The sequence below is a fragment of the Lissotriton helveticus genome, chromosome 9 (genome assembly GCF_964261635.1).
Source record: "Lissotriton helveticus chromosome 9, aLisHel1.1, whole genome shotgun sequence".
Classification (NCBI taxonomy): domain Eukaryota; kingdom Metazoa; phylum Chordata; class Amphibia; order Caudata; family Salamandridae; genus Lissotriton; species Lissotriton helveticus.
In genome coordinates this window covers 337,769,170-337,789,800 of record NC_136070.1, presented here as the reverse complement: position 1 = coordinate 337,789,800, position 20,631 = coordinate 337,769,170, and the positions used below count along the sequence as shown (strand labels likewise).

Below are 20,631 nucleotides of genomic sequence, written 5' to 3'. Positions count from 1 at the left end.
CAGCTTAAAAGCCTTTTTTATGTTATATATAAACACAAAATTACAATAATGAATGCTTATTATTCCACAGCCGAAATACTCTTTCAAAAAATTGTTCATATTTTTGGGGAGAAGAGTTTTAAATATTTTAGAGCAATATTTCTGCAGTAAAGAGCTTTTCTAATGGAACAGCCCAAACCACATAAAAATCACAACCGAAATATAAAGAAAGGAGTTAAGCAACTCAAAAGAATGGTCCATTAGAGGGGCTTCCAAAATACCACCAGGATTGTCACTCCTATGAAGTAAACTCCTTACTAAGGATTTGAGTACAATATAGGTAAGAAACCCGAGTGTATTTACTGCCCTCACCAAACTTTCATTAGTAAGACAAATTCTTAAACAATAAGCACAGTAGCCCTATTTGACACCCATACAAAATTGTATCCTGCATTCCCAAGTTTGTTATGACATATGACAAGTTAACATTTCTTCTTCTTCTTTTAACTCTTGCACCCCCAATATTATATTGTATATCACTGTCCTCTTGAACATACCCTCGTTCTTCCCTCTCAGCCTATTACTCCCTCCGTCTGCTCCATATTTCTTACTTTCATCACCTATATTGGTTTGCACTGTGGAGCAATATAGCAATATTGTGTCAAAATGTAATGTAATGGATAAAAGATTCCATGTCTGCATTTCCACAGTTTTGTTTTATTACTTTTATTATGGTATGAGACTATTTAGTAAAAAGGAAAAATAGTACAATTTGCATTTAAAAGAAGAAAGACCAACAGTCAGAAATATTATCAGACACAATCTAGTTTAATTAATTGGATTTCATTCTAAAGCTGTATAATAATAATTCCGGTTTGTGAGGAAACAAGCTTTTTGCACTTTTTGTCCCCATTTGGGACGATGATGGTGGCTTTTCGACTGAGAGTGCACCGAGGCCTGCTAACCAGACCTCAGTGCCAGTGTTGTAACCCCGTACAAAATGTATGTTGAATTGACTGCCCCCAACTGGCGGAAACTTACTTACTTATCAGTCCCTAGTATATGGTACCAAGGAAACCCTGGGCATGTAAGCTAGAGTGTCCATCCAGGATTGGGACACTTATTGTGCCACCCTGCGTGTGACAAAATACAAAATTTCTCTCAGCCTACCACTGCAGCATGGAACATTTTTTAAATGCTAGTTCGACGTTGGCATTGAAACTAATGGCAAATCCCCAAATTTCCTTAACTACACATGCAAGGCTTCCCTAAGGAAGCACTAGCAAGCCCTAAGGCTGTATAATATGAAGTGGGATTATACTTTAATATGTCCTAACAGCAAATGTTTAGAAAGCTGCCATTCCAGTTTCTCAGGTAGTCTTTACAGTGGCTGGCCACCAGAAAGCCTTCTGCCATCCTGGTAAGTCATGTGAATAGCTACCAGGATCAGGAACAATAGAAGCCTGCTAGAGAGGGAGGTGTTACCTCTCCCTTGCAGGAAGTCAAGCCGGGTGTTGCCCCAAAAGGCGAGATTCAAAGGGGAAGCCGCCTTTGGTGGCTAATGGCGATCACACTCATGTAGGGATGCCCCTATGTTCAAGTAGACGAGCTGGCTGCAGGACCAAGGAGGGAAAACCACTGACCAAAGAGGGTTTTCAGTGGGTGTGTAGCCCATAGGTAGCCACACCTGTAGGGCGGGCTACCAAGCACATAACATCCAATGAAGGGTTCAGACATTGTGAAAGTGGGCAGAATAGTGTACTCCGGAATTACTACATAGCATACATAGCTGAAGTCGTCAAAAGGTGGGAGGGATATTGGCAGCCCATTGGCTAGTGAAAACATCATCTCCCCCCACCCTCTCCCCAGGGCACCTGCCGGGCAATAAATATGGCACCCTGAACCTCAAATTGCATCTGGAAAGGAGAAAGAACCGAAGAAGGACTACTCTGCTGACCGCTGGATCTGGCAAGAGTGATGGCACCAGCATCTAGACTGCACCTACCGCTTCTTGGGTTGGAAAAGAATGGACTGTGCCTGTGGTGCCTGGCTCAATAAAAAGTTGCTCCTGAGCCCTAGACCAAAGTAGTGACTCCAAGAGTCAGTCTGCTGACCCCCAGCCAAAGACGGGCACTAGCCATCACCAAAGGATATTGCTGGACCTGCTGTGTCTGGAGCTTGGTAGCCCAGCCTGGACTTCTAATGGTTCAAAGGGGACTTCGGGGGACTCAGACCTTTTGATCAAAGTCGCCGCACATTACCAGTTGACCGAAGAATAACCCCAAGAAGACCCCTGTCAACCACACAGCGCCAAGAGCATCTTCCAACATCCTCAGCATTCTGCATTCTCAGCATCAGGACCACTCCATTGAAGTCTATGTCAGTCTTGATGTAAAGTGTGGAACTGGACTTGAAACTGCTATGGTGAGGAGGTAACAGTCCAATTACTCCTTATTGCCCCCCAACCCTCTCCTTGTCGGAATGCGTTGCCCAAGTCGGGCTGGAGTAGCTGAACAGAACTCTTTCAAACTTTTCAAAAGTTTCCAAACTTTACAGTTACTGAAGCTTGTTTGCACTTTGGACTAAAAAGTTGAGATTTATATTTTACTGAAAAACCTCTGGTGGATTTTGCTCATCTCGGTGTCTAAAAATTCATAAAAATATAATCTATTTTTATAAATTGCCGTTGATGTCTTTCATGCTGCATGACTTTCTTATTTCGTTGTTTGGTGTTTTTAAATTATTTACACTAGTTCATTGTTTAAGCCTAGCTGCTCGATGCCACAGCTACCTTGGGTTGAGCCTGACTGGGCCCAAGTTGATTTCAATAGTGTATTACATGGTAAGGTTGCACAACCATACCATAAAATACACCACAATCCTCAAGCTGTATTTGGAAAGACTATTTCCGGAATAACGTGAAGAATTGCAGGTAATTTCTAAAATACAGTGCTGCAAACTGGTGTTTACAAACTTCTCTCACTTTGCAGTCAAAGAAAGAAAAAAGGGAAGTGAATTTTGTGACAATCTTGCCGGGGTACAGTTAGTGTGAAAGGAAAGGCTTTAGGATGTCATTTTTTGTAACACAACAAAATGTAAATATCTGTAAATGTACTGTAGACATTCAGCAGTTAAGAAAGCAAAAATGAAGCACTTTTTTGGGGGTAATTCTGAAGTTTGATGGAAGCAAAGATTTTAATAGAACCAAAATCAATACACTTTACTTTGTGGTGCACAAATGATGCATATTCACTGAAACCCGATTTTCACATGTTATGTGTGCAATATAGTTTTATCAGTAAAACTGTACGTCTGTGCAAATTAACTGGGGTTTTGAAGGGAAAATGTGATGTTTGTAATTGACAGTGCGCTACCACACGATGCTTTAATTACATTAAAAAAATGTCTGCCTCATGTCCATTTAAACTTGGTGGGATGCAAACGTTTGCCCTTCTAAAAACACCTGGAGAAACCTCATTAATTAGACGCAAGTCCACGTAATTTAAAGTATCATTGGGACTGCAAAAGGCTTTTGTACTACAACAAATGTTGATTCTATTCCGGTATTTGCCCTGAATACAGACTAGGAATTCATTCATTTAGTTGAAATAATTAAAGTACACCTTGGGCAGAAGCAACTGATATCAACCAAAATAATCATGGTGAGCGCAACCTACCCAATCTTAAGAAATTAGTAAATCTCTTCCTGAAAATGAAATACAATGTGTTAGTACAGTTCACATACTATGTTAATAGCTGAGATGGCTGGACAGCAAACAAGCGAACACTGTGAAACAGGCTTAAAAATGGCCACACTGGGAGAAGGGGCTGGGTACCACCCAAACTATGGCTGCTTAATAGCAGAGAACTTTGACAGAGCTCCCTTTTTTCAGAGTTTTTGCTGCTAAATGATGCTCCTTAGACCCTGTATTGATGGGTTGGCTTGCAGATTCTCAACTTTACATGGATCTGCTGTATTGGCCATTTCTGACAGTGACAACAAGTGACATGTTCAGTTTGGCACAGACCCCACTAATCACAGCAAATTGTCTTGCCTCCATACAGTGGATCTTCACTATTAACAGAGGTATGATCAGTGTCTCTGCCTCACCAGGATACATTTATGTTACCTTTATTAGCACGCCTTTAACTGTCACTGTGTGCACAGTTTTCTGCATAGGCCCAGCAATAGAGCAATCTCAGCAACATGCAACCTATAATTCAGTACAAAAGATGAAAAGAGAATAAAACAGCGAATATAACCAAAGAAAAAGATCCTTCAGTTTCAGAATCACACATTAAAGGCAAAAGTGATACGAGAACTTCAATGGACTTGATTCTTCAAAGGGTGAAAACCCTACATGATCAGTAGCAATCCACCAAAATGAACATTGACATCATGCAAAATGAAATTATAGGTGTGAGTAAGGACCTCACAGACTTATGGGGTAGATTAGCTGGGACTCAGAAGAGAGGATGACAAGCTGAAAAAACAACAAGCTTTGGCATAGCCAATAGGTCTCGCCTTTGGGACTTTATACGTTTTTAGCCATGCAGCACATTATTCTGTGTGCTTAACATTTACAGGTTTTACTACGTGTAGCACTGGGTGGGAGATTGCAAGCAAAACAAGCTTACAACAGAACGCACTGGAATGTGCTGGGCGAGCCCATGGAGGGCGCACAGACTGCTCACGGTCACACTCGGCTTCTGCTTTGAGCTCCGACCTTCTGTAGCCTTTGCAAATCTAGGCAGACCCCATAGGGAAGACAGTGTCAGGGATGAAGAAATGCATGATCTTGGTTTAAATGCGGGGGCCGATTGAGAATGTATAGGGGCCTCATGGGTTGCCATGACCAGGTCACAAGACAAGCAGGCCCGAAGCTTAACCCCAGAGCTCTTCCCGTTTACGGGCTTTGCCGCCATTCTCCGACAGCTCTTTGGGCAACTTAACCTCTTGCATGCTCATGACGAGCTCAGCTCGTCATGAGGTACAGTGCTCCTGTGCTCATGATGAGCTGAGCTCGTCATGGCCTTTAGAACGCTCACACGCTGGGCTAATTCCCCTGCTGTGCGAACGTTCTAAAGAAACGGGTGCGGCCGTGACGAGCTCAGCTCGTCATGTGCACAGGAGCACTGTACTGAATGACGAGCTGAGCTCGTCATGAGCATGGGGGCGCTGTACGCGCCCCCAACGCAGCAGGGAAGGGGTTAAACGAGCAGAGGGAGCTCCGACTGACCTCTCAGAATAGGAAATAAGGCAAAAAAGAGGTGCCGCTTTTCTGTCTGCCTATCGCACTCATCGACTCACACTCCCTGTGTTTTCACACACTCCTTCACAAAGCAGAGCTTCCAAATTAGCTCCCTCTAAACCGCACAAAAAGGGCGAAATAGCCCCATTAGCTCATCACAAGATGGGCTAGTAAATCCTTTTGCACTGCCTCAGGGAGGGGATAGTGCATGGAATCTCTCCTTCAGTCTCGGGGGTCACTCAAAATAAGGGCCATACAAACAGTCTCGGGGGTCACTCAAAATAAGGGCCATACAAACAATGTATTCACTTATTTAACAGTTTCCTATAGCGCAGTCAAACCCCAAGGGCGATAGAACACATTAGGTAAGAACCATTTTGTAGAAGACTTGAATAAGAAATTAGAATAAAACAGACAGGAGTAAACAAATCAAAAAGCGAAGATAGTAGCACTCTGGAATCTCGGAAAGTACTGCTATAGACAGGACTTTAACACGTTTATTCAATATGAAGCTGCAGAAACAGATGGTTCTTAAGTGTGGGAGGGCTGGGAGCCGTATAATTATAATGTGGAAGCAACACTTTCACCCAGAGTGCATTCCGAGGTTCGAGCTGGGGGCTTCCGTCTTTGCATCTCGAAGTGTTGGCCACTTAAAATCGGGGGGCGCCAGGAATCTCAGGTGCTCGGGACGAGGGGTGCAAGGCGAAAACGGATGAAAGAAAGAGCAGGGCAAAGGGGGCTGTTGAAAGAAGGCTGAGGAGAGAGACTGGGAAGAAGAGAAAATGATGAGAGGGGCAGGCAGGCAAGAGCATGCCCAGAGAAACGGGACATGAGAGATCAGCAGGGAGAAAGAGGGAAGGAAGGGAGTGAAGAGAAGAGGGAAGAGATAAGAAGGGAGGGAAGAGATAAGCAGGTAGGGAAGAAAAAAGGAGGGAGTGAAGAGAAAGGGAGAGAGTGAAGAGAAAGGGAGAGAGTGAAGAGAAAGGGAGAGTGAAGAGAAAGGGAGAGAGTGAAGAGAAAGGGAGGGAGTGAAGTGGGAGGGAAAGAGGGAGGAGAAAGTAAGGGAGGGGGAAAAGGAAGGGAGGGGGGAAAGGAAGGGAGGGGGAAAAGGAAGGGAGGGGGAAAAGGAAGGGAGTGAGTGAAGAGAAAGGAAGGGAGGGAAGAGAAGAGAAGGTCAAGACTGAGAAGGAACCGTAGGGAAGAAGGGCGAGGAGATTGGAAAAGGGAGGGAAAGTTGGGAAGAAGGATGAAAGTTAAAACGTGAAACGGAGGAGCAGTCTGGCAGCAAGTGAGAGCAAGAAGTTGAGAAAAATGAGAGGAAGAAAGCGTTAAAGGATGGGGAGAGAAGATAATCTGGGAAGGGAGAACACAAGAATAGTGAGAGAGTGAGGGCAGGATAGTAAGAAAAGGGCACAAATGAAGAGAGGCAGCGAGGGGGTGGAGGGAAGCCAGATGTCAACTTGGGAAGAATGGAAGGAAATAAGCCAAGATAGAAGGAAGAGAGAGGCAGGTGTGCAGAGGAAAGAGAAGGGAGGAAGCTGTGATGGAAAGGAAAGCCACGGGGAGGGAGGATAATAGGAGACAGATGGCGCAAGCAGGATAGGCGAAGGGAAGATGGGAACAACAAGAGGAACAGGGAAAGAAATAAAAGGAGAAAAGGGAATCAGAGGAGGAGAGTGGAAGACCATGGCCTGTGAGGGACTGAGAGGCTGAGAAGGGAAGAGGTAGAAAAGAGTAAGTAGGGCACTGCAGGCAGTGAGAAGAGGTCTCAGTCAGAGCAGCAGGGAGAAAGTGAAAGTGAACATGCTATAAACAGCGCGCGCAACTTAGTCGACGAGGTGGGCGCACGCGCTTGGGAGAGCAGTCTGCTTATTTCCAAGCACTGCACTCCTGCTTGTGGCGCGCCGCTGCTCGCTCCCGCAAGATGGATGCCGCCACAAGCACAAGTGTGTGCTTGAAAATGAGCAGAGCGACGGCGAGACCTAAAAAGAAATCGACTAAAATAGCAAGAATCTGCTTCAGAGAGATTACATAACTAGAGGACCATAAAACAAGAGGTAATCTAAAAGTCTGTGGTCTAACAGAGTGTTCAGAGGATACCGCATCCTCCTTCTTGAAACCTGGATCACTTAAACTACAGGAATAAATTAGGACAACAAATTTAAAATTAGGAGTCCAGAGGATTCCATTTATGAAATTTAGAATAACTCATGACCATAGGCTCTGATCTTCAAAAGTTTAAGATACAACCACATTAAGAGAATCATCGTGCACATAAAGAAAAAAATAAGATTATGTGGAACTGATCCAAAATTGGTATTACACAAGATTACTCCAAAAACACTATCAACCAACAAAAGACTTTTCTATAAAAGAGGAAAACCCATAGAGACCTTTCAATTTATGTATCCTTTGCCACTTGAACATATTTCATGATAACACAAAGTTAAAACATTTGTCTTTGACCCAAACTCCTATATCTTAAACCGTATGAATGTGATGAAATCATATAATGTCGTTTCTTGGTAACCATGTTTTTGAAGCACTCTAAGTTGAATTTCTTTTCATCTAATGGGTATGGATGTAAGGTTGTACTTATGTTTTCATGTGAACATACTTACACGACGGAATTAGTCAGAGACTGGCAAGACTTGAACACTTTGGGTGCCATCACTGTAAAAACGTTAAAAAAAGGGCAACCCAATAGTCCCTTGTGAGCTTGAGTTTACACTATGTTGAAAGGTAAAGGGCTAATAAGGGAATCAATTGAAAAAATTGAATGTTTTAAAGACATTTACTTAAATTATGTGTCCCAGTAGTGACAGCAGATAATAAATCAGAATAAAACCTTGTATGTAATTCCTAAACTAAAAAATCTTAACAATAAGGCGCACACTGATTTTAACTTTGGAGCAAATCTATTATTTTCAATATGTGTTACGTAGGGGTACAAAACATGAAATTCCACATCATCATTAATCTTGCAAAACAAATCAAAATGAAGAAGTCTGAGAATATTGTATCTAAAGTCCACTATGATTGATATCAATATACCAGAAAAAATACATCAATTCAGTAGTGAAAATCCAGTAAGTGCATGTCGAGGAAGTTGGACTATACATTGGTGTTTCGGTCTCTACGTAAAATCCTGTAAAGAATTAAGAGATGACGCATGCGCTGACATGCATTAAAATAGTTTCATTTGTATCAGAAAAGGGAAGCAGGCAGAGGCTCATTAGCCTAATTATGGATCTGCCCGGTTATGAGAGCGGTATGTGCAGTCTACATTTAGTAGAAATAGACAATAAAGCAGGATTGCAGTGCACTTAACTGCATACAAGTTTGATCAAACATATGCTTAGAAGAAATTAAAATTAAAATGAAGACAGTGTACTATCTTTCTAAAGTCATGTGCATATCCTGAATCGGCACGAGTATCTGGCATGGTTAGTATGCACTTAATATGGTTTTCCACTGACGTAGTCAAGCATGGGGCTGGTTATGTGCTGGGTCAGCTCGGCCATCAGCGTCGGCTACTTGTCTGGTCTGCGTGAGTCGTCAGGTATGGAGAACGGTATGCATGTTCTGCATAAAATAATGGATTGGCATCGTTGCAAAGTTGTGGTGCGGTTGTCTGAGTAGGAACGATTGCCAATTTATGCCTGTTGAGATATTCCATGCTTTTTCTTAACTAAAAATCTGTGGCATATAGGCGTGTTGAAACCAATTGTCGGCGCTGGTTGTGCAGAACGTGAACAGAGCTGAGTGGGCAGCGGATAGGGGCCTGCGCAGCTTTAAAATAAAATGGTACAAAGGATGAAGTAAGCGTCAGCCTGAGAGCCCACTTACCTAGTGGCTTGAATCCCGGGAGCACTGCGTCCGATGAGAAGGCCAACAAAAAGGAACAATGATTGATATCCGAATGCAGCTTTTATCGTGCTACGTGCGTGACGGTTGAGCGAAGAGACAACAATAAAAAGCCAAGCCAATAGGCGGGATGAAACCCCATACAGTGATTTAAATGTGTCGAGATAGCCAACAAAAAGGAACAATGAGTGAAATCTGATGAGAGGGAACCAAGCACCCAAAGGCGGGACAAAATAAAAAAATTATCCAATAGAAAGCAAACCTTTCTACAGGACAATGCAAGTAACCAATAAAACGCCAGTAGGCGTTATGAAAGCCCATACAGTGATTATAGCATATCTTGCAGACAACGCATGCACACTAACCAGGCTCGACCAAAACAGCACAGCTAAACTTGTAAAACAATTAGAAACAAATCCTAATTGTCCACTCAAATTAGGCGTTGGAAGTAATGTGAGGAGACTATTAAACATTTGCTCATGTCAAAAACATCAGCAAAGCAGAGATCAGAATTCCCTCAACAAAACTTGCAAGACACCCCCAATTGGTATCTGTAAGTCAGTCTGTTCACATTTGTAAAATGAAAGTTCATCTTTTTTCACTTTTTTGAAGCAAAAAAATTAAAATGGCTATATGCTTTTGCAGAACAAAAGCCCCAATAATCCATTTTGCACTACAGTAGAGCACACAAGGGCACGTACTTTGAAGTCTTAGCTTTTCCCTCTTCCGGTTGGTTTGGATGAGTCTTACTCTCCTCTTCGCTAGAGTTCTCCTTTTCCCCTCGACTTTTTTTCTTTAGATGCTTGTGTTTCTTCTTTTTCTTCTTTTTTTTAGTTGCTTTTTCAGTGCCTTGGTCCGGGTCGCTGTCGTCTGAAGCTTCTGAGAGAGGAGGACTCCTAAGAACAGAACAACATTAAAATGAGGCTATGAAATGAAAACAAACACAGAACTCTTTCACCTCTGTTAAGGTCTGCCCCCAGGAGGGCGAACAAGACCCTCCCGGTCTTTTAGCAAACGCGTGCAGCATGGACTAGAAGGCTGGTGGCTGGAAATTGCATTTAAGCATGTCTGTATGTACCAATTATAGACGAAATGGAGTTGGAAGGGTTACGTTAGTGTGAATTACTTTGCATGCATCAGAAGAGGCCAGTATAGAAAATTACTTGTTATAAGAATATGTCCTGTGAATACTTAAATGCCAAGATGGCATGCTTAGGCCCTGGGGACCGGGGAAGAGGAAGTAAAAAGTTGATTATCCATACTCCTCGGTGGACTAATGCATTCACTGTAGGGGCCTGTGTATGACCTCGTGGTCACAGCTGCAAATCCCAGTGAGTCCACTCAGCCTTTCATACTTCTGAGGTCGATAAAATGAGTACCATTCAGTTGGGTAACAATAAACATCTGTTATTCAATGCCAAGATACCCTTCTGGGTCAACGTGCGCTGTACAAATACACGTTATGTTACGTTAAGGAAAATTCTCTCACAGGAGCAAATCATGGTTTCTATTGGAGGATATCATAATGCAGGAAAGCAGAGGCAGGACACTGAGAACAATTGCTTGTATATCATGCTTGTTGCTGGTGTTTCACCAAGTTAACTAGGTTGACCTTAAGAGTGCCATCAGATAGACAATTTAGTGCATGAGCCTGACGAAATCCCCATTAAAAGTAGACAAGGTCTACAAATGTCTACTTCAGCTCCCAAATTTCAAACTATTATTCGAAAAGTATCAACCCCAGAGCTATACAGAGGAAGGGCTTCTGGTTTCCAACATGACAGCAGGTCATGAGGGGGCCATTTATTGTCAGTACAGGGGCCTCTACTATGGATCTACCTGGCCCTAAACATCAGGTTATATGCCACATTCTTAAGCATCAGAAAAAACTGAAGACTTATTTTTTCATTTTACAGTTGTAACAATAGCACCAGGAGTCTTCTCAGGGAGGTGGGTGCTTTATAAATTATATTACTCACTGCCAAAGAAAGGAATCTTTGAGTATCACCATTTTTTTAAGCCAAGTGACAGAGTGGACAGACTAAGGTAAATACGGTGATGCACCACAGTGCATCACTGGCTGCAACTGGACACAGAAGGGAATAAATGAAATGGCGGGCATCATGAAACATAAATGAAGTTGGACACCTTTGAAAGGGCTACATAAAATCTGCATAGATCCCTTTGTGACGTGGGATGTAAATATGGGTGCGAAAACGTTTAAGAACCATATTTCCAGAAGGCTACCTGTTGGCTGACGATATCGCAGGAGCAGGGTCGGTGGTCTCGACAGCACGCCGATGCAGCAGGAGGGCATCATGAGAGCTAAAGCTTTGGTTGCTGAGCCAGTCCAAATCTGCAGGGCAAGAAAATAAAAAAAACTGAGGAAACAAACCCATGACAACACACTCATTGTGCTCTGTGAAGCTGAGGTGCCATCAGGTCAACAGAGCCCAATCTGCAGTAAATACCACTATGTCACTTATAACCTTCAAGGGAAGCAGATGGCTAGCATGGCCATTTTCATTTAGGAAAGCGCCTGGGTTTAATACACAGTGCAGTATTTAGAAATTTAAATCCTCATCTGACATCAATCCGGGAATTAAGCAGAACACAAAAATAATATTTAAAAAAAAAACACCAAAAAGCAAGGGCTCACTCAAAACTATGAAGAACTGATACCAACAGCACCATAGAAATATATATTTACGAGAGCATATATTATAATTGTTTTATGAGTCAATGCCCTGAACACAACAAATACTACCCATTGTGATTACTATATTAATCATGTAAAAGACAAAAACATTTCCGAGAATTCTTTTTTTCCCCAATTCATGGCATGCACACCACTGGGTCCTGATTACACCACCTGCCGCTGATAAGACAGAAGGTCAGAAGGTGGACAGTGCTTATCAGTGTGGCTTGGCTGCTTAAATCCTTTATTGGATTTTTGATATATTAAAAAAAAATTATGATGTGGAGTAAATTCTTGTAAATGTCCTTTTCATTGCAGACCCTTGGTTTGATGTTAATTCTCTCAGGATGATGGAGATTTGTGCAATGTAATACCAGGGCATCACTGTGATTCGAGCACTGTCTGTCCAGCACAGTCTTCGTCAAGTTGATGTGTTGATGAATTCTGTTTACCGCCCCACTCCCAGGCAAGAGGGAATGGCACATTGCTAATGTAGTGTGCAACACATGCATCAGCTGACATTACAAAAGGCTACATTTTCACATTAGACTGTTTCTCGCTGCAGCAGAACATAAGCAGAATACACTATGATGTGAGGTAGAGGCGAACACGTTGTGGGACATACGAAGGAAGTTGCTGTCAGTGTCATCAATGATGTCATTTGAGATGCCATCAGTGATGTCATAAATTATGTCATAAAATATGTCATGAGTGATAAGCAGTGCATGGCAAGGACGCAAGTTATAGTTAGCTTTGCTATCTAGAACTCGAGAATTTATGGGGTTTTTTTTGTTCAAAATATTAATGTTGTCATTTAACTAGAACATTACTTTAATCATTGGGTTTGTCAGTTAATTTCTTTAAAAGTTTATTTTTTAAACAGATCTTTTTTCACACCTAACTAGAACGTTACTTTAACCTTTGTGTTTTTTCAGTGAATTTCTAGGCTTTTTTTTGTAACATAAGAAATATTATTTTACCATACGTGAAGCTAACCCCCCACAGTGCACAGAGTTCAGGCGACCACTCGGGGGGGGGGGGGGGGGGGGGGCAGACGGATTTATATTTTTTAAAGGGGAGAGGGGCCACGTGGCCCAACTCCTCGATCCTTCCTAATCCTGGGACCCCATCCCCCTGGGCCTTTCTTTTGGTTAAAGGGGGAGGGCCATGTGCTCCCCTTTATAAAATACAAGGCCCTATGGCTTTACATTCGGTAATAAAATATTACTTTGTTAAAAAAAAAACTGGAAATTCACTGAAAAAACAGCAGCCCATCCCCAGGGCCAAAAACCTATGAAAAAGTGGAGGGGGGCCCCCTTCCTGAGTAGCTTATGGCCCCGGGGATTCCATTCCCTGGGTTTTCTTTTTTATTAAAGGGGTGGGGGGGCTGTGTGGGCCCCCTCCTGGAGCCTTATTATGCCATGGTGACCCCATCCCCCAGGGCCTTCTTTTTATGAAAGGGCCCCCCTTTCCTAAGCCTTATTAGGCCCTGGACACCCCATCACCCTATCCACCAAATCTGTGTCTTTTTAAGGGGAAGAAGGCCGCGAATAGCCCGCCACCAACCCCCCCCCCCCAACCCCCGGCCGAGGCTTTCCCAGCCCCAGGATCCCCATCCGCAGAGCCTGCATCATTAAAAGATGGCCAGCATTCATTCATTGGAGGTCACGGGGTAGCCCCAAGGCCCCCACTGCCCCAGCCGGCTCCCCGCATGCGCCCAGAGGGAGCAGCGACTTATGCTGCTCCCTTTGGGCGGGAGAAATATTTTGATTGGTTTTCCTTCCCGCAATGATGCCCCCAGCCGGCGGGAGCATTTTCAAAGCTTCTGCCTGCTGGGAGCAGACTTTGTGTTTGCTCCCGCTTGGCGGGGGATGAAAAAATGCTCCTGCCAAGCGGGAGAAAAAACAGGTTTCCCTGCCAGACCCGGTGCGGGCAGGAAAACCACTATGTACTGGTGGGTGGGCTCCAGGGACATTACTAATGAGCCGGCCCCGGGGCTGGGCTCCTCTGCCCGAGCCGGTGCTGGCAGGGAAACCACTATGTACTGGGGGTGGGCTCCAGTGACATTAGTAGTGAGAAGGCCCAATAATGCCTTGGATGCTCAATTATATCCATCTCTGGCGAATAATTGCAATTAATAAGGAATCTAGACACTCCTAAGAAGGTTAGCAATTCCTCTTTAACAGCTGGCCTGGACTCAGCATGTTAGTTTGGATCACAAGAGGTGATCGCAAACTGAACAAATGAAATAATTCTACTGTTGATACGGACATCATGGATATATTGACTATTGATCCTACAGCTAATGGGCAACAAGGCAGAAGCAAAAATGAGGGAAAACAAGGGACATTTTTGTCTCGTTCCTCTCATAAGCTGAATACAATGCTCCCCATTGATTTTTATTGGGCTCACATAATGTGCCATGATAAAGAAGGACAACAGGCCAACAAAAGTTTCGGGTAAAACTTTTTTAATGAACTGCCATACACTCTTTTGAAGGCCTTCTCTGTTTCAAGCGAGAGAAAGACCACCCGAATTTAGGTTTTAGTGGACAAGTTAATTCGGTTTAGGACCAGCCTTGTGTTGTTATATGTGTGCTGCCCATGGACATATCCGGAGTCAAAAGGAGATTGCAACTTCCACTGGAGCATATTCAACTTTGTGGGAAGGATCTTTGTAAATACTTTTACGTCATGGTTAAGGATCGCTACTGGTCAGTAGGACTCGCACAGTAAGAGATCTTTACCAGGTTTCAGGAAGACCATGGTCACAGGTCCAAGCATGGCGACGATAACCTTTTGACCCTCCCCAATATGGCTGAACAGTTTATTAAGGGGATATCGTGAAATGATTTATAAAATGACACAGGAAAGCCATCAAGACCCAGAGTCTTGTTCCGTGGCATCACCCAAATCCTATTCAACCTTCTTAAGAGGTGATAATGCTGGAGGAATATATCATCTTAGATAGGTGTCCTGTGCATGTGCTTCCAAGCCTTGTTCGTGATAGAGCTCTGTATGGAAACCCGTAAATGCCCTCAGTATGTCTCTAGTGTGCAACCCGATTGTTCCAATAGGGGCTCCCAATTTTTCTATATAATTATGTGTTACTTTAAATACTTTTTAAAAAAACAGCATAAACAGAGGACAAAAAGTGTAACAACAGCCTTTTTCCCTAGAGAATTCATCCTTCAATGCTGCCATCCAGTTCAGAACTAGATCACTCACATAACATTTGCAAAACGCTGTGATACTCTCACCACTCCTTTAACCCACACTTACAACACAGAGGACATCCTACAGGATTTTCATATCAATCACTTTTAATCTGAATGAATACCCTGGAAATGGAGGAGTGAAACAATAAGTACACTAAACACCATGCCTTTCTGGAAAGACCTAAAGTTGAATACAAGTGGCATACACAATACACCAAAGTAAAGATAACGTTCAAAACAAATTCAGCTTCAGATCAATAAAGAATTCAGCAAGAATTAAAGGCCAGACCACTGCTTTAATCCTCCTCTCATCAACCAAGGTGATAATCCACCATTCCACCCGTGAACAGAGACAAAACACCCAAAAAGGAATATCTTTAAACTAGATAGGGCCCTTCATCTCAAAATGGTTAATTAGGATATGATAGGCTTGAATTCTAAAGTGCTCTATTGACGAAGGTATGCAAGAGTTTCTTACGCTTCACCACATCCAAAGAAAAATACGCCTCCATCCCCTCAAAGTACCTTGAACTGGCCTCTCCCTTTGCAACAGGAACTGACACAGTAAACAAAACCCATTACTTCAACTTCTCCCCAAAGACTAAGTAGAAAACAAGCCTAGTGAGGGCATTAGTCCTAACAGACCCCCAAACTAACCCAGTGAGAAATCTTGTCTGGTGTTGTCATGTTGACTGGATGTAACTCCTAAAGAACCAAACAATATATGGTATCCAATATTTTGTTGGTTTGGTTACCTAGGTTCGACTATTTCCTTTTCACATATATTTCACCTGCACGTATTAGGCTGTATCATAGAGTGCTATGTTAAGGTTTTATGGCACCTTAGCCACAGATATTTTGCATCCCTACCCAGCAACCATTCAGAACATTTAGACTCAATAATTAGTCAAATATATGCTTCTCCTTGAGACAATTACACTTGTAGAGTCTGATGTAGAGACTAACCCCCACATGCATCAAGGTAAATTGAATTCGCAAAAGGTGCGAATCGCATTTTTCGACCGTTTGCGAATGCAATTTCCTGATTTGGGATGCCCCAACCCTTTTTAGAAATTCGCAATTTAAGAAAGTGCACAATTGCGATTTCTTAAATTGCAAATGCATTTAAGGACTCTCAATTTGAGATTCCTTAAATGCAATTCATCATACTTTTTTAAATTGCAAATTTTGAAATAAGAAATGCAAATTACCATGAAGTAGACCTTCATGGTAATTTGCGAAAATCTAGAAAAATGCTTTTAAATGCATTTTTCTGTTACATGTTACACATACACGTGCCCTTGGGGCATGTGTGTGTGTAAGATGTATCCAAAAGCAAATTTCAGGGGTGCAACAGGGTGTCTTTTGGACACCCCTGCACCCTTGAAATTGCATTCTCAATTTGCGAATTCACAATGATGAATTGCAAATTGAGAATGCCCTCCCATTCATTCCTATGGGCCTTTAGGCCCATAGGAATGAATGTGTAGAAATTCCTTAATTGCGATTCTCAAATAGAGAATCGCAATTAAGGAAAATTACCGAATCGCTTAAAAAAAAAAGCGAATTATTCATGCATTGCCGTTTGCGAATCCTTAATTGCGATTCCTTAATTTTCGCAATTAAGGATTCGCAAACGGCAACATTGATGCATGTGGCCGTAAGGACCTCAATTTGAAAGAGCCCACTGAAATAAGATGACTATATTTACTACTTGACTAAGAGGATTGTCAACCAACATAAATGGAAGGATATCATGGTATAAATTTATGAGTTGTGCTTCATTATTCAGCTCCTACAGGCTCAGACCTATGCCCACAGAGCTATCAATCAGGTTAAAGGGATCTTAGACTCTGACAAAAGCATCCTCCAAGTTCTACATACCTTGCCGTCTCAGGGATATCGTAGCAGAGCAAGGTTACACAGCTCTTACAAGCTTAGACAACTGACAGAAGGAATATTTGTCAGGCTTGAATACTTTGTAGCAACAGCTAGTCTACCTCATGAATCACAGACATCTTATAGGAATGGCAATTTGGCAGGAAAGCTATTCCCCATATTACATAGACCATACAAGGTTGGGCTTCTAAAGGCAGAGTTAAGCCACACGTTGTGCAAATCTTACAGGCTCATATACCCTTAGATTATATTGATACTACAAACTACTCTTCAAGTAGCAAATATATATTCTTTGGCAACTGATACCATTCAGGCTATGGTATCAACCAGAAACATTATTCATCGAGTTCAACTGCTCTCACTGGCTCAGGTTAGAGACTGCTAATCTATTAATTAGGTTAGAGTCATGTTGTACATGCTGATTAATCAGACAGCCAAGCTTTTAATTAAAACTATAATCTTATTATGTTCACAAAGAGCATGAGTACATAGTCAAAGTCCCTTTGCATCTAAATCAAACTCAACTGAATACCCAGCTGAAGGTTGAATCAACACTTACAGCTTCACTGCGTGTTTACCCACTACAAAACCTTTACAATACTGAATAGAGAACTATTCCGTCTGAATCACCTGGATAATCACCTGGATACTCTACACTGGCTCCCCTTGGTAAAACAAATTAAATTCAAATCTCTATGTCTAACAGGGCTCGGAATCACTGTTCCTTAGAACTCATCTCAAGCCATATGTTCCCATAAGAGAACAACATTCCAGCCAGGCAAAATTGATACAGGTTCTCCGGTTCAAACAAGCTAGGTGGTGTGGGGGGGGGGAGGGGGGGGTAGAAGCTTCCTACTGCATGCAGCCAGGGATTGGAACAGACTCCCTCTTGCTATCAAAAACAGCACCCCCCCTGTTGTCCTTTAGGAAATCAGTAAAAACTTGGCTGTTCAACTCCCGATAGACTTTGCCTTCGCTAGTTGCACTTGGTCACACACTTTTTTCTCCAGCGCCAAGACGCCTAAGGGCATATGCACGCTTTACAAAACTACAAATCAAATCAAATCAAGTGATTGTAGTCAGCATTTTTAGAGTAAAATCTAATTTTTTATGTCCATGAGTTTATATGGCTGGAAATCAATTTCTGCATCAAAGTCATCATATAATAGGCCCAACATTTCTAGCAAAGTGTGCATAACTTTCTATAAATAATCCCACATGTAGCTGTCCAGCGCCTAATTTCTTTAAACAACCTTGAAATGGTTGGCGCACAACTCGAATTAATTCACAAATACAAATCTGTAAAAGATGTGGGCTTCGAGCGTGTAGTGATTCTCAATTGGTAGCACATCCTCTACCAATTGGGGCATTATCTGGGATCCTTAACATATCCTTTAAAATAGTGGCGTTCAGGGGGGCGTGGCTGACAGCCGAGCAAGATGGCTGCTTAGCTTAAGAGCTCCGGGGACGGCGTAATCCTTTGCATCAATCCGTCCAGTAATCCGCAACAATAAGAAGCTCCAAAGGCCTGGGTTGAGGACCGGGACCGAGTGGCACCGATCGACATACAGCCGGGGAAATTCCGACAACGGGGGGCGATGGAAATCGAGTGCGACTGACAACGGCCTAATATAGCAGCTCTGGCCGGGGCCTCGAACACCAGGTAGCCGGAGAGCGGGACGAACAGTCGGCGGAGTGAAGCAGGCGAAGACCGGATGATGAGCGCCGCTGACGGAACCGACATGAAACGCTGTGGCTGAGATACCCCAGAGACCAAGAAGCAAACGGTGACGCACAAGGTACAGTGGAGGAGACAGCAAGTGCGCGAGGAGGCCTGCGGGGTCCGCAACAACCGGGAGCTCGAGTGGCGGCAGACTGAGCTGGAAACTAGCCGGAAGGTCGTGGGGTCACAAAACTTTACAGGCACCAGACTTGGGGGTATAGACATTGGTAGGGGCAGAGACCCCGAATATTCCTGAGGCGCGACCAGATGCCCCTCCCCCCCTCAATCCACGCTAAACGCGGGCAATATCACGGCGCTGCAAGCCAGGGACCCATACCTCACCTGCACACACCAGAAGACGCACTGAAGGGCGAGTGGCGAAGGCGAGTGGCACAGGCAAAAGTCGGGATCGTGAGAGTGGCCACACACAGACACCAGGCCACAGTGACGCATCCTCCCATCCAAACGTCACTTATCAGACTGAGTCCTGTACATGGCTTTAAGCTCGACGGTCGGCAGGTCATAGTGACACAAGACACGGCGCAGGAGACAGCAAGTGCGTGAGGAGGCCTACGGGGTGCGCAATAGCCAGGCTGTGCTGGAAGTCGGCCGGAAGGACCTGGTGGCACAAAACATTGCAGGCACAAGACTTTTGGGGCACGGAACTTGGAGGCGGCAGAGACCCGGAATGCTCCTTAGGTGCTGCCGTATACCACTCCCTCCCCCCCCCCTCCACACTGGATGCGGACATTATCAAGGCGTAGCGTGCCAGGGACCCGTGCCTCACTTACACAGCCCAGGCGCATCAGTGAAGGAAAACAAGGCGAACTAGAGGGCGAGTGGCACAGGCAAAAGACGAGATTGTGAGAGAGACCTCACACAGAGTCGGGCTCCTGCGATACAGACACCCGTACGCCCATACGTCACTTACTATACTGAGTCCTGTGCATGACTTCCAGGTTGGCGGTTGGCTGGACATAGAGGCCAGAGAGGTGCAGAACACTAAAAAACGCGACGCGTAGCCCCATCCCGAAGACAGCATGTCGGGCAGGGGCCCACGAAATTAGAGTGCGCAGGCCAAGCTGGATAAATTTGCCTAAGACAAAGGATTCCCGCCACTCCCCGAGGGACGCAGCTCATCGGGCAAAGGATCAGAAGGAAATGGGGGTAAGAAGGTAACACTGGAGGACATTATGGCAGCCCTTTCAAGCGTCCAAACCACACTGGGTTCTATATCTACGGATGTCAATCTGCTCCGGGCAGACTTCCAGAAGTTGACAGACAGAGTCAAAGAGGTGGAGATCGTCACAAAATCCTTGGTGGCGGATACAACAGAACTGGAGGCAGCCCTGTCCCGTTTAGAGGCGGACAACAAGCAGCTAGTGGAGAAACTTGAGGACCAGGAAGGACGCTCGTGCCGGAACAATGTACGTATCCTTGGTATTCCAGAAACTGAAGGAACCCAAGCGATGGACCTATACGTAGAGGAGCTGGTGAAGACGAGACTGCAACCAAAGGGCCTATCCAGTTTTTTCTCGGTGGAAAGAGCCCACAGGGTCCCAGGCGGTAGGCCTAAACCAGGAGCTCCCCCTAGGCCGGTTCTCGCCAGACTCTTCAATTTTCGGGATAGGGAGGCCATCTTACAAACAGCGAGAGTCTCTCCACCAATCCGAATCCATAACTCGACAGTCGCCTTCTTCCCGGATTACACAGTGGCAGTCTCCTGGCGCCGGCGAAGTTTTATGGAAGTGAAAAAAGCTCTACGAGCGCAAGAATTGCCTTACTCCATGCTATTCCCCGCAAGGCTAAGGGTGGTGGCAGAGGACAAGACGTGGTTCTTCGAGACACCCGAGGCGGCCTATGACTGGCTCGAAGGTTGGCATACAGTGGGAAAAGAACGTAGTGGGCACAGAAGCCATCAGCGTCATGAAGAAGAGAAAGAACCGAGCAGCAAAAGCACACGACGTCCGGATCCGAGCTACTCACCACGGTCAGA

General features: G+C 44.1%; 1 protein-coding gene across 1 annotated transcript in view; it reads right to left on the bottom strand.

The window, feature by feature from the left end:
• The window catches only part of NRDE2 (NRDE-2, necessary for RNA interference, domain containing), a 233,079-nt gene that overhangs the window by 93,328 nt on the left and 119,120 nt on the right, over positions 1 to 20,631 (bottom strand). The window contains exons 2-3 of the mRNA XM_078660057.1: positions 11,346 to 11,454; positions 9,800 to 9,994 (exon numbers count right to left, since the gene is read on the bottom strand). Coding sequence (XP_078516183.1) covers positions 9,800 to 9,994; positions 11,346 to 11,454 — 304 coding nt within the window. The remainder of the gene's footprint in view (positions 1 to 9,799; positions 9,995 to 11,345; positions 11,455 to 20,631) is intronic.